General features: G+C 38.1%; 1 protein-coding gene across 1 annotated transcript in view; it reads left to right on the top strand.

Annotated features, from left to right (window-relative positions):
- Positions 1-4947: 4947 nt before the first annotated feature.
- The window catches only part of AGRN (agrin), a 156386-nt gene continuing 146839 nt past the window's right edge, over positions 4948-14494 (top strand). The window contains exon 1 of the mRNA XM_083876993.1: positions 4948-5589. Within this exon, the coding sequence (XP_083733119.1) occupies positions 5410-5589 (180 nt within the window). The 5' untranslated portion in view covers positions 4948-5409. The remainder of the gene's footprint in view (positions 5590-14494) is intronic.

Genomic DNA, 14494 nt, shown 5'->3' with positions numbered 1-14494 from the left:
TTGTTGTTGTTGTTGTTGTTGTTTTGTTTTTGTGGGGTTTTTTGGTTTTTTTTTTTTTGGTTGGTTTGGTTTGGTTTTGATTTTTGGTTTTGTTTTTGTTTTTTTTTTTTTTTTTTTTTTGAGGGTGGGATTTGATCCTGGGGAAATCCTTTGCCTTCAAGTTCCCGCTGGGTTTTCCTTCCTTTTTTTTTTTTTTTTTTTTCCTTTATTTTCCCCCTTTTTCCCCCCTTTTGATTTTGGTTCAAAGACTCCTCGTGGTTCACCGGGTGCTCTGGGCCCTGAGCTGGGGTGAAGCCAAACCCCTCTGGAGGTTCAGGGATGATAAACCCACCCCTAAAACACTTGGGGTGATTTTAAAAGCCCCTTTTCCACCCCAAACCGTTTTGGGAATGGGATCCTTGTCCTGCAGAGCTGTCGGCTCTGGGGGTGATCCCATCCCATTCACAGGATGGGAAAAAAGGGGGGAAAAAATTAAAGGAAAATATTTCGAAATGGAAGAGGCAGAAGTTTGAATCCAGAGGGTTTGATGGGGAGGAGGGAAAAGGGAAAAGGGGAAAAGGGAAAAGGGAAAAGGGAAAAGGGAAAAGGGAAAAGGGAAAAGGGGAAAAGGGGAAAAGGGAAAAGGGGAAAGGGAAAAGGGGAAAAGGGAAAAGGGAAAAGGGAAGGGAAGGGAAGGGAAGGGAAGGGAAGGACACTGGAAATGAGGGATGGGGACCCAAAATCAGGGATGGGGACACTGGAAATAAATCAGGGATGGGGACACAAAATCAGGGATGGGGACACAGGAAATGTGGAATTGGGGACACTGGAAATAAATCAGGGATGGGAACATGGGAAATGAGGGATGGGGACACAAAATCAGGGATGGGGGACACAAAATCAGCGATGGGGACGGAGAAAATGAGGGATGGGGACATTGGAAATGGGAATTGGGGACAGGAAATGAGGATTGGGGACACTGGAAATAAATCAGGGATGGGGACACTGGAAATGAGGAACTGGGGACACAAAACCAGGGATGGGGACACTGGAAATGGGAATTGGGGACACAAAATGAGAGATGGGGACACTGAAATCAGGGATGGGGACACTGAAATGAGGAATTGGGGACACTGGAAATGGGAATTGGGGACACAAAACCAGGGATGGGGACAGAGGAAATGAGGGAAATGAGGGATGGGGACACTGGAAATAAATCAGGGATGGGGACACAAAATGAGGATTGGGGACACTGGAAATGGGAATTGGGGACACAAAATCAGGGATGGGACACTGGAAATGGGAATTGGGGACACTGGAAATGGGAATTGGGGACACAGGAAATGGGAATTGGGGACACAAAACCAGGGATGGGGACAAGAAACGAGGATTGGGGACAGGAAATGAGGGATTTGGACACTTTTATCCCCCCCAGGGCTGAATTTTCCACACTGGGACCTTTTATTTCCTTTAAGGCAAATATTTGGCTCAGAACTCTGAAGGAATTCCTGCCCTGACTCGTCCTGGGCTGTTCCAGTCCCTCCCTTCCCTTTTCTCCTTTTCTCCCTTCTCCACTCCCTCCCAAAAAAATCCAAAATTTCCACCCCAAATCCCACAGGAAGCGAATCCTGCTGAAAATTTTGACAATTTTTCCAAAATGTTTTAATTTTTCCTGCTGATTCACCTGCAAAATTCATTTCAGGAAGTTTTTTTTTCCAGTTCCAGGTTCACCAGGAAGAGCCTGGGAGAAATTCTGGGTGTTTATTTATTTTTATTTTTATTTTTTGGGCGTTGATTTGACAAAGAATTTGGTTCTTTTTTTTATTTTTTTTTTTTCCCCCACAGGAAACATCCCTTTGGTTTATTTTTGGTTTGTTTGTTTGTTTTTTATTTTTCTGGGGTTTTTGAGGGGTTTTTTGGGGGTTTTTTTTGTTGCTTTTTGTTTGTTTGTTTTGGGGTTTTTTGGGGCCATTTTTTGGGGTTTTTTTTGTGGGTTTTTTGGGGTTTTTTTGTGGTTTTTTTGTGGTTTTGTTCTTGTTGATTTGAGTGGGGGTTTTGGGGGGGTTGGGGTTTTTTTTCCAGGTTTTTGGGGGGGTTTTTTGTGGATTTTTTGGGGTTTGTTTTATTTTTGTTGTTGTTTTGGGATGGTTTTGGGTTTTGGGGTTTTTTTGGGGGTTTTTTTTGGGTTTTTTGTTGTTTTTTTTTGTTTGATTGTTTTAGGTTTTTTGGGTTTTTTTGGGGATTTTGGGGGGGGAGTTTGAGTTTTTTTGGGTTTTTTTGTTTGGTTGGTTTTGGGTTTGTTTTTTTTGTTTGTTTTTTTGGGGGGGGGTTTTGGGTGGTTTTATTGTTGTTGTTTGGGGATTTTTGGGGGGGATTGGGTTTTATTGTTGCTTGTTTGTTTGGTTTGAGGTTTTAGGGGGTTTTGTGGGTTTTTTTGGGGTTTTGTTGTTGTTGCTGTTGTTTTGGGGTGTTTTTTTGGGGTTTTGTGATTTTTTTTTGCATTTTTTCATCTGTTTCTCCTTTTATCACCTCAAGATCCCTCTGAGGACGTTCCATGACCCCTAAAAACATAATTATTTCCTTTTTTCCCTCCCTTTTGGAAACTCCTTTTCCTCCTAAACCCCCAAAAAACCTCCTCAAACACAACAATCCCCTCCCATCTCCCCCCACCAGAAAAACCCCTCGAGGCCAAAGAATTCCACACCAGATTGGGGCAAAAAATATTAAAAAAATCTGTAAAATCACTTTTTTTTTTTCCTCACCTCCGAGCTCTGAAAACAGATGGAGGGGTGGAGTTAAAAAAATTATTTAAATATAGAAAAAGTGGTTAAAATTCAGCAGAAATAATTAATTCAATATTAGTATATCTATATAAATAAAAATATATTTATATATAAAAATAAATATTATATATAAAAATAATTATTAAATTTAAATATAAATACAATTTTTATTCAATTTTAAATATTTATTTATTTTTATATTGATTCAAATAGAAAAATATTTATATAAATATAATAATAAAATTTTATATAGAATAAATATTAAATATTATATATAAATAAATATAAATATATTTTTATTTTGTAATATTTATTTATTTGTATATTGATTTAAATATAAAAATATTTATATTTTTATAATATAAATACATATAAATAAAATATAAATAAATATAAATAAGTGTATAATAAATATAAATATAAATAAGTATATAAATAAATAGAAAAATAAAATGAAATAAATCTAAATATAAAAAATAAAAAATAAATATAAAAATTATTAAAATAAATATAAAAATAAAAAGAGCATGTTGGGGGTGCAGGATGGAGAGGGGACAGGACTGGGGGTGACAGGGAGGGGCATTTCGGGGTGTCACCCCTCTTTGATCACCCCAGGGACACAGACTGGACCAGGCCAGCTCTGGGGACATTTTGGGGACATTTCGGGGTGTCACCCCTCTCTGAACACCCCAGGGTCACAGAATAGACCAGGCCAGCTCTGGGGACAAGGCTGGGGACAGGCTGGGGGTGACAAGGAGGGACATGTCACCTCTCTTTGATCACCCCAGGGACACAGGATGGACCAGGGCCAGCTCTGGGGACAAGGCTGGGGACACTCTAGGGGTGACAAGGAGGGACATTTCGGGGTGTCACCCCTCTTCTATCACCCCAGGGACACAGACTGGGCCAGGCCAGCTCTGGTGACATTTTGGGGACATTTTGGGGACATTTCGGGGTGTCACCCCTGTTGATCACCCCAGGGATGCAGACTGGACCAGGCCAGCTCTGGTGACATTTTGGGGACATTTTGGGGACATTTCGGGGTGTCACCCCTGTTTTATCACCCCAGGGACACAGAGTGGGCCAGGCCATGTCTGTGCCAGCCGGGCCCCTCCTCCCGCAGTCGCTGCACCTTTAACAATCTCCTCACGTTTGCGGCTGATTATCCATTAACCGGGCCCGGCTCCCTTTATTTATTTTATTTTTTTTTTTCTTCCTGGGGGCGGTGTTCCAGCAGGGCGGCTTTTCCTTTTCCCTTTTTTTTTTTTTTTTTTTTTTCCCTCCCCCCTTTTTTTTTTCCTCCCTTCCTTTTTTTTCTCCCTCCTTTTTTTTTTCTCCCTTTATTTTTTTCTCCCTCCCTTTTTTTTTTCTCCCTTTTTTTTCCTCCCTCCCTTTTTTTCTCCCTCCTTTTTTTTTCTCCCTCCCTTTTTTTTTCTCCCTCCCTTTATTTTTTCCCCTTTTTCTCTCTCTCTTTTTCCCTCCCTCCCTTTTTTTTCCTCCCTTTTTTTTCCTCCCTTTTTTTTCTCCCTTTTTTTTCTCCCTTTTTTTTCCCTTTTTTTTTCTCCTTTTTTTCTCCCTTTTTTTTTCTCCCTTTTTTTTCCTCCCTTTTTTTTCCTCCCTTTTTTTCCTCCCTTTTTTTCCTCCCTTTTTTTTCCCCTTTTTTTCTCCCTTTTTTTTTCTCCCTCCTTTTTTTTCCTCCCTTTTTTTTCCCACCCTCCCTTTATTTTTTCCCTTTTTTTTTCTCCCTCCTTTTTTTTCTCCCGTTTTTTCCTCCCTTTTTTTTCCCTCCCTTTTTTTTTCTCCCTCCTTTTTTTTCTCCCTTTTTTTTCCCTCCCTTTTTTTCCACCCTCCCTTTATTTTTTTCCCTTGTTTTTTCTCCCTTTTTTTTTCTCCGTCCCTTTCTTTTCTCCCTTTTTTTCCCTCCCTCCTTTTTTCCTCCCTTTTTTTTTCTCCATTTTCCCCCCCTTTTTTTTCCTCCCTCCCTTTTTTTTTCCCCTTTATTTTTTCTCCTTTTTTCCTCCCTTTTTTTTTCTCCCTTTTTTCCTCCCTTTTTTTCCCCTTTTCCCTTTTATTTTTTTCTCCTTTTTTTTTTTTCTCCCTCCTTTTTTTTTTTCTTCCCTCCCTTTTTTTCCTCCCTTTTTTTCCCACCCTCCCTTTATTTTTTTCCCTTTTTTTCCCTCCCTTTTTTCCTCCCTCCCTTATTTTTCATCCCTCCCCTTTCCCCCCCCTCCTCTTTCCCCCCTTTATCAGCAATTCAGATTTTATGCAAATCCGCTCTTTTCTCCCAGGCAAAAAAAAAAAAAAAAAAAAAAAAAAAAAGGCAGCAGCGCTTTTTTTCTCTCTCTCTCTCCGAGAATTCTCCTCCTCCTCCTCTTGGGATTTTCCTCCTTTTTCCCCTCCCCTGGTCCCTCCCTCTTTTCTCTTTCTTTCCTCCTTTTCACCTCCCGCAAACAAAAGTGTCTCTTTCGCCTTGAACAAAACGCTTCTCTTTTTTTTATTTTTATTTTATTTTATTTTTTTTTTAATTTAATTTATTTTTTTTTTTACAAAGAAGAAACGCTTTGTCCCAAAAAAATAACATTTTGGGGACACCCCCAAAAAAATAATTTTTTTTTTTGGGGGAGAGCCCAGGAATTTTTGGGCGGCCATGGGGGGCCGGGGGTGGGTGTTTTGGTGGGTTTTGGGGGTTTTTGGGGGGGATTTGGGCAGGACAAGCTGCCCCGAGAGGGATTTGGAGAGGAGGGAGGAGGAGGCCAACGTGGTGCTCACCGGGACGGTGGAGGAGATTCTCAATGTGGATCCCGTGCACCACACCTACTCCTGTAAGGTAAGAGAGAAAAATAATGAAATCATGGAATTTTTAAAAAAAAAAGGGTGGAAAAAAAGGAAAAAAAGGAAAAAAAAGGGAAAAAAAAGTAAAAAAAAAAAAAAAAGGAAAAAAAAGGTAAAGAAAAAGTAAAAAAAAAAAGTAAAAAAAAAAAAGGGAAAAAAAAGGTAAAGAAAAGGAAAAAAAAGTAAAAAAAAAAGGTAAAAAAAAAAAAGAAAAAAAGGGGAAAAAAAAAAAGAAAAAATAAAAATTAAGTGTAACTACTCCTGTAAGGTAAGACACAAAATGGGATAAAATAATAGAATTTAAAAAAAAAAAAAAAAAAAAAGATAAAAAAAAGTAAATAAAAAAGGTAAAGAAAAAGTAAAAAAAAAGTTAAAAAAAAGGGGAAAAAAAGGTAAAAAAAAAGTAAAAAAAAAAGGAAAAAAAAAGCAAAAAAAAAAGTTAAAAAAAAAAGGAAAAAAGGGAAAAAAAAGGTAAAAAAATAAAAGAAAAGAAGGAAAGAAAAAGAAAAAATAAAAATTAAGTGTAAAGTAAAATGAAGTCCACACCTACTCCTGTAAGGTAAGACACAAAATGGGAAAAAATGAAATAAAAATTAAAAAAATAATAATAAAAAAAATGGAATTAAATGAAATAAAATAAAGTAAAAAAAAAAAAGTAAAAAAAAAAGAAATAAAAATTAAATAAAATAAAAAATAAAATAAAATAAAAAAAAGAGAAAAAATAAAATAAAATTAAATTAAAATAAAGTAAAGTAAAATAAAATTAAACTAAAATGAAGTAGAAAATAAAATAAAAGTAAAATAAAATAATAAAATAAAATAAAATAAAGTAAAATATAAGTAAAATATAAATAAAGTAAAGTAAAATAAAATATGAAATAAAAGGAAATAAAAATAAAATAAAATATAAATAAGATAAAATAAAGTAAAATAAAATAAAGTAAAATAAAGTAAAATAAAAATAAAATAAAATAAAGTAAAATAAAGTAAAATAAAATAATAAAAGAAAAGAAAAGAAAATATAAATAAAATGAAATAAAAAATAAAATAAAATAAAATAGTAAAGTAAAATTAAAAAAAAAAAGGTGAGGGTGGAGGGGAACTTTTTTGGGCCCGTGCGGTTTTTTAATTAATTAATTTGGTTTTATTTATTTATTTTGGGGGGGTGGGAATGTGATTTTGAAAGCTGCAGGAGAGGAACTTTTGGCCCCGTCCGTGTTTCTTATTTATTTATTTATCTTATTTATTTATCTTATTTATTCATTTAATGGGGGGATGTGTGTGTGGAATGTGATTTTTGAAGCTGTGGAGAAAAACTTCTGGCCCTGTCTGTGTTTCTTATTTATTTATTTTTATTTATTTATTGATCTTATTTATTCATTTACTGGGGGAGGGTGTGTGGGAATGTGATTCTGAAGCTGCAGAGAGGAACTTTTTTCACCCTGTGCAGGTCTTTAATAATTAATCTATCCACCTATCTATCTATTTATCTATCTATCTATCTATTTATCTATCTATCTATCTATCTATCTATCTATCTACCTATTTATCTATTTATATATATATATATAATTATTATTATTATTATTATTTTGGGGGGTGGGATGTGATTTTGAAGCTGCAGAGAGGAACTTTTTTCACCCTGTGCAGGTCTTTAATAATTAATTTATCCACCTATCTATCTACCTATTTATCTATCTATCTATCTATCTATCTATCTATCTATCTACCTATTTATCTATCTATTTATATATATATTTATTATTATTATTATTATTATTATTATTATTATTATTATTATTATTATTTTGGGGGGTGGGATGTGATTTTGAAGCTGCAAAGAGGAACTTTTTTCACCCTGTGCGGGTCGTTAATAATTAATTTATCCATCTATCCATCTATTTTATCTATTATTTATCTATTTATTTTATATATTTATTTATATATATATATATATATTTATATATATATACTGGAGATGGGATGTGATTTTGAAGCTGCAGAGAGGAACTTTTTTCACCCTGTGCAGGTCTTTAATAATTAATTTATCCACCTATCTATCTATTTATTTATCTATTTATCTATCTATTTATCTATCTATCTACCTATTTATCTATCTATTTATATATATATATATATAATTATTATTATTATTATTATTTTGGGGAGGTGGGATGTGATTCTGAAGCTGCAAAAAGGAACTTTTTTCACCCTGTGCGGATCTTTAATTAATTAATTTATCCACCTATCCATCTATTTATTTATCTATCTATATCTATCTATCTATTTATCTATTTATACATTTATTTATTTATTAGGGGTGTGTGTGAAATGGGATTTTGAAGCTGCAAAGAGGAACTTTTTTCACCCTGTGCAGGTCTTTAATAATTAATTTATCCACCTATCTATCTATCTATCTATTTATTTATCTATTTATCTATCTATTTATCTATCTATCTACCTGTTTATCTATCTATTTATATATATTTTTTTTTAAAAAAAAAATTATTATTATTTTTTTTTGAGGGGTGGGATGTGATTTTGAAGCTACAGAAAGGAACTTTTTTCCCCCTGTGCGGATCTTTAATTAATTAATCTATCCACCTATTTATTTATCTATTTATTTATCTATTTATTTATCTATTTATACATTTATTTATTTATTGGGGGGGTGTGTGGAATGTGATTTTGAAGCTGCAAAAAGGAACTTTTTTCACCCTGTGCAGGTCTTTAATAATTAATTTATCCACCTATCTATCTATCTATCTATCTATTTATCTATTTATCTATTTATTTATCTATCTATCTACCTGTTTATCTATCTATTTATATATATTTTTTTTTTTTAATTATTATTTTTTTTTTGAGGGGTGGGATGTGATTTTGAAGCTACAGAAAGGAACTTTTTTCACCCTGTGCGGATCTTTAATTAATTAATCTATCCACCTATTTATTTATCTATTTTTTTTATCTATTTATTCACTGTGGGGGCCTGTAAAATCTAATTTAAACCCACCACAGAGAATCTCCCCCAGAGCTGAGGCCGAGCCCAGGAAAGCAAAGAGACAGAAACAAAAACAGAGAGAAAAAAAAAAAAAAGAAGAGAAGAAAAAAAATCTCCCAAGATTTCTTTCCTTTTTATGGCCATTTCCCTCCTGGGGGATCTGGGAGGTGCCTTTTCCCAACTTTTCTGTTGCTCCGGGGGAAGGTGGGAAAATTTCCAGATTTTTTGTTGATTTTTCAGCATCTCTTGAGTTCCTGGAGCCAAATCTGGGCTGTTGTTTAACCACCAACCTGCCCTGGGGCTCTGGTTTTTTTCTTTTTTTTCCTTTTTTTTCTTTTTTTTTCTTTCTTTTTTATCTTTATCCCCTTTAAGAGAAGTCCCGAGTAAACCTGAAATCTCATCCGGCCTCTTGTCAGAAAATGTGCCGGGTGATTTAACCCTTGACGGGACAGGGACTCCCTCAAAAAATCTTGATTTTTCTGTTTGTTGGGGCAGGAATCTCGTTCTTGCTTTGCTTTTTTCTCTTCTCCCCTTTTCTCTTTTCCTCTTCTCCCCTTTCCCTTTTCCCCTTTTTCCCTTTTCCCCTTTTTCTCTTTTCCTTTTCTCCCCTTTCCCTTCTCCCTTTTCCCTTCTCCCTTTTCCTCTTTTCTCTTTTCTCCCCTTTTTTCTTTTCCATCCCAAAAATCCTCCTTTTTTTCTGTCTGCTGGGGCAGGAATCTCCCTCTTCCTTTTCCTCTTCTCCCCTTTCCCCTTTTTCCCTTTTCCCCTTTTCTTCTTCTCCCCTTTCCCCTTTTCCCCTTTTCCCTTTTTCTCTTCTCCCCTTATTTCTTTTCATCCCCCCCAAAAAATCTCGTTTTTTCTTGCCCACCAAGGCCAAGGACGATGTTTTTTGTGACAGAGGAGGGTGAACTTTCCCCAAGTATCCCCTGAGCATCCCCTGAGCATCCCCTGAGTATCCCCTGAGTATCCCCTGAGCATCCCCTGAGTATCCCCTGAGTATCCCCTGAGCATCCCCTGAGCATCCCCTGAGTATCCCCTGAGTAACCCCTGAGTATCCCCTGAGCATCCCCTGAGTATCCCCTGAGCATCCCCTGAGTATCCCCTGAGTAACCCCTGAGTATCCCCTGAGTATCCCCTGAGCATCCCCTGAGTATCCCCCGAGTATCCCCTGAGTATCCCCTGAGCATCCCCTGAATATCCCCTGAGTATCCCCTGAGCATCCCCTGAGTATCCCCTGAGTAACCCCTGAGCATCCCCTGAGCATCCCCTGAGTATCCCCAGCACCTGTGGGGGCTGGAGGTGTTGGGGGGTGAGGAGGGGATGGGAGAGTGAGGAATTAAAATATTAAATTAAATTATTATTTTTTTATTCTTGCACATTGTTGAGGGAGTTACGGAGGGAGGGGGGAGAGAAATTGTCCCACGGCAGCAGCAGGGCCTGGGTGGGGGAAAGTGGGATGGGAAAAGTGGGATGGGAAATTCTGGGATAGGAAAAGTCAGATGGGAAAAGTGGGATGGGGAAACTGGGATGGGAAAATTCAGATGGGAAAACTTGGATGGGAAAACTGGGATGGAAAAAGGTGGGATAGAGAGAGCTGGGATGGGGAAACTGGGATGGGGAAACTGGGATGGAAAAAGGTGGGATAGAGAGAGCTGGGATGGGGAAACTGGGATGGGGAAAGGTGGGACGGAGAAAACTCAGATGGGAAAACTGGGATGGGGAAACTGGGATGGGAAAATTGGGATGGGGAAACTGGGATGGGGAAACTGGGACAGGAAAAGTCAGATGGGAAATGTGGGATGGGGAAAGGTGGGACGGAAAATGCTGGGATAGGAAAAACTGGGATGGGGAAAACTGAGACAGGAAAACTGGGATGGGGAAAGGTGGGATGGGAAATTCTGGGATGGGGAAAGTGGAATAGAGAGAGCTGGGATAGGAAAACTGGGTGGGGAAAGGTGGGAAAAGAAAAGCTGAGATGGGGAAACTGGGATGGGGAAAGGTGGGACGGGAAAAGCTGGGATAGGAAATGCTGGGATGGAGAAATGCTGGAATGGGGAAAAGATGGGATGGGGAAAAGCTGAGATGGGAAAAGCTGGGATAAGCAAAACTGGGATGGAGAAAACTGGGTCAGGAAAAGCTGGGACAGGAAAACCGGGATGGAAAAGCCGGGGTAGGAAAAGCCGGGATGGGGAAACTGGGATGGAAAAACTGGGATGGGGAAAAGCTGGGATGGGAAAAGATGGGATAGAGAGAGCTGGGATGGGGAAAACTGGGATAGGAAATGCTGGGACAGGAAAAGCTGGGACAGGAAAAGCCGGGACAGGGAAAGCTGGGATAGGAAAAGCTGAGATGGGAAAAAACGGGATGGAAAAGCTGGGATGGGGAAACTGGGATGGAAAAACTGGGATGGGAAAAGCTGGGATAAGCAAAACTGGGATGGAGAAAACTGGGACAGGAAAAGCTGGGACGGGGAAAACCGAGATGGAAAAGCCGGGGTAGGAAAAGCTGGGATGCGGAAACTGGGATGGAAAAACTGGGATGGGGAAACTGGGATAGGGAATGCTGGGATGGGGAAAAGCTGGAACAGGAAAAGCTGAGACGGGAAAAGCTGAAATGGGGAAATGCTGGGATGGGAAAACTCAGGTGGGAAAAGGTGGGACGGGGAAAACTCAGATGGAAAAACTGGGATGGGGAAAAGTGCGATAGAAAAACTCAGATGGAGAAACTGGGATGAGAAAAGCTGGGATGGGGAAAACTCAGATGGGAAAACTGGGATAGGAAATGCTGGGATGGCATTTTTTTTCTTCTTGCTGACTTGGCCACAGAGTTAATTCCAACCTTGGAGTCGTGTAAAAGTGAAATCAGGAGAATTTTTATCCCATTATCCCATTATCCCATCCAGGAATTCTCACAGTTCCCTGTTCCCTTTTCCTGCCCCTCAGCCCGTCCTGGATCATTTGTTTTTGGTGGAATTTGTGGTGTTTTCTGCAGGGAAACAGAACTTTAGGGTGGAATTTGTGGTGTTTCTGCAGGGAAAAGGAGATTTATGGGATTTGTGACAGGGATAAATCCCTGCGGTGACTCAGGGGATGTTTTGGCTCCTCAGCCCTTCCAAAGTCTTGGAATTGTCTGGATTTTTTTTTATTATTATTTATTTAATTTTTTTGCTGGCTTGGCCATAGAGATAATTCCAACCTTGGAGTCGTGTAAAAGTGAAATCAGGAGAATTTTTATCCCATTATCCCATTATCCCATCCAGGAATTCTCACAATTCCCTGTTCCCTTTTCCTGCCCCTCAGCCCGTCCTGGATCATTTATTTTGGTGGAATTTGTGGTGTTTTCTGCAGGGAAAAGGAGATTTATGGGATTTGTGACAGGGATAAATCCCTGCGGTGACTCAGGGGATGTTTTGGCTCCTCAGCCCTTCCAAAGTCTTGGAATTGTCTGGATTTTTAATTTATTTTTTGCTGGATTTTTTTTTTTTTAATTTATTTTTTTTGCTGACTTGGCCACAGAGTTAATTCCAACCTTGGAGTTGTGTAAAAGTGAAATCAGGAGAATTTTTATCCCATTATCCCATTATCCCATCCAGGAGTTCTCACAGTTCCCTGTTCCCTTTTCCTGCCCCTCAGCCCATCCTGGGTCATTTATATTTTTGGCATTTCATGGTGTTTCTGCAGGGAAAAGGAACTTTAGGGTGGGATTTGTGGTGTCTTTGGGGGGAAAAGGAGATTTATGGGATTTGTGACAGGGATAAATCCCTGCAGTGACTCAGGGGATGTTTTGGCTCCTCAGCCCTTCCAAAGTCTTGGAATTGTGTGGATTTTTTATTATTATTATTTATTTAATTTTTTTGCTGGCTTGGCCACAGAGTTAATTCCAACCTTGGAGTTGTGTAAAAGTGAAATCAGGAGAATTTTTATCCCATTATCCCATTATCCCACCCCATTATCCCATCCAGGAGTTCTCACAGTTCCCTGTTCCCTTTTCCTGCCCCTCAGCCCATCCTGGGTCATTTATATTTTTGGTATTTCATGGTGTTTCTGCAGGGAAAAGGAGATTTGGGGTGGAATTTGTGATGTCTTTGGGGGGAAAAGGAGATTTATGGGATTTGTGACAGGGATAAATCCCTGCGGTGACTCAGGGGATGTTTTGGCTCCTCAGCCCTTCCAAAGTCTTGGAATTGTCTGGATTTTTAATTTTTTTTTTTTTTTTTTTTTTTTGCTGGCTTGGCCATAGAGATAATTCCAACTTTGGAGTCGTGTAAAAGTGAAATCAGGAGAATTTTTATCCCATTATCCCATCCAGGAGTTCTCACAATTCCCTGTTCCCTTTTCCTGCCCCTCAGCCCGTCCTGGATCATTTATTTTTGGTGGAATTTGTGGTGTTTCTGCAGGGAAAAGGAACTTTAGGGTGGGATTTGTGGTGTCTCTGCAGGGAAAAGGAGATTTATGGGATTTGTGACAGGGATAAATCCCTGCGGTGACTCAGGGGATGTTTTGGCTCCTCAGCCCTTCCAAAGTCTTGGAATTGTCTGGATTTTTAATTTATTTTTTGCTGGATTTTATTTTTTTTAATTTATTTTTTTTTTGCTGACTTGGCCACAGAGTTAATTCCAACCTTGGAGTCGTGTAAAAGTGAAATCAGGAGAATTTTTATCCCATTATCCCATCCAGGAATTCTCACAGTTCCCTGTTCCCTTTTCCTGCCCCTCAGCCCATCCTGGGTCATTTATTTTTTGGCATTTCATGGTGTTTCTGCAGGGAAAAGGAACTTTAGGGTGGGATTTGTGGTGTTTTCTGCAGGGAAAAGGAGATTTATGGGATTTGTGACAGGGATAAATCCCTGCGGTGACTCAGGGGATGTTTTGGCTCCTCAGCCCTTCCAAAGTCTTGGAATTGTCTGGATTTTTAATTTATTTTTTGCTGGTTTTTTTTTTTTTTTAATTTATTTTTTTTTGCTGGCTTGGCCACAGAGTTAATTCCAACCTTGGAGTCGTGTAAAAGTGAAATCAGGAGAATTTTTATCCCATTATCCCATTATCCCATCCAGGAATTCTCACAATTCCCTGTTCCCTTTTCCTGCCCCTCAGCCCATCCTGGCTCATTTATATTTTTGGTATTTCATGGTGTTTCTGCAGGGAAAAGGAGATTTGGGGTGGAATTTGTGGTGTCTTTGGGGGGAAAAGGAGATTTATGGGATTTGTGACAGGGATAAATCCCTGCAGTGACTCAGGGGTTGTGCAGCAGCAGCTTTTGGCTCCTCAGCCCTTCCAGAGTCTTGAATTGTTGGCTGGGCCATCACTGCGGTTTATTTTTATTATTTATTTCCTTATTTTAGTCAAAAACACCTAAATTTCATCAGCAATTGGGGATTGAACGTGACCTCAGTTCTCCCAAAGTCTTGGATTTGTTGGATTTGTTGGATTTGTTGGATTTGTTGGATTTGTTGGATTTGCTGGCTGGGCCATCCCTGCAGTTTATTTTTATTATTTATTTCTTTATTTTAATCTAAAATAAAGAAATTCCAGCAGCAATTTGAGATTAAACCTGATCTCAGCTCCCTCAAAGTCTTGGATTTGTTGGATTTGTTGGCTGGGCCATCACTGTGGTTAATTTTTATTATTTATTTCTTTATTTTAGTCTAAAATGCCAAAATTTCATCAGCAATTTGGGGTTAAACCTGATTTCCTCAGTTCTCTCAAAGTCTTGGGGTTGTGTGAAATATTTTTTTTTTTTTGCTGGCTTGACCATCCCTTGGCAGTTTTATTTTATTTTATTTTACTTTATTTTATTTTATTTTACTTTTACTTTTACTTTTACTATTTTATTTTTACTATTTTTTTAATTTTTTATTTTAATTTTTTATTTTATTATTTATTTTAGTTTTTAATTTA

The sequence above is a fragment of the Zosterops lateralis genome, assembly GCF_965231275.1.
Source record: "Zosterops lateralis genome assembly, chromosome: 22".
Lineage (NCBI taxonomy): Eukaryota > Metazoa > Chordata > Aves > Passeriformes > Zosteropidae > Zosterops > Zosterops lateralis.
The sequence above is the reverse complement of the archived record's forward strand: the minus strand, read 5'-3'. Positions and strand labels throughout refer to the sequence as shown.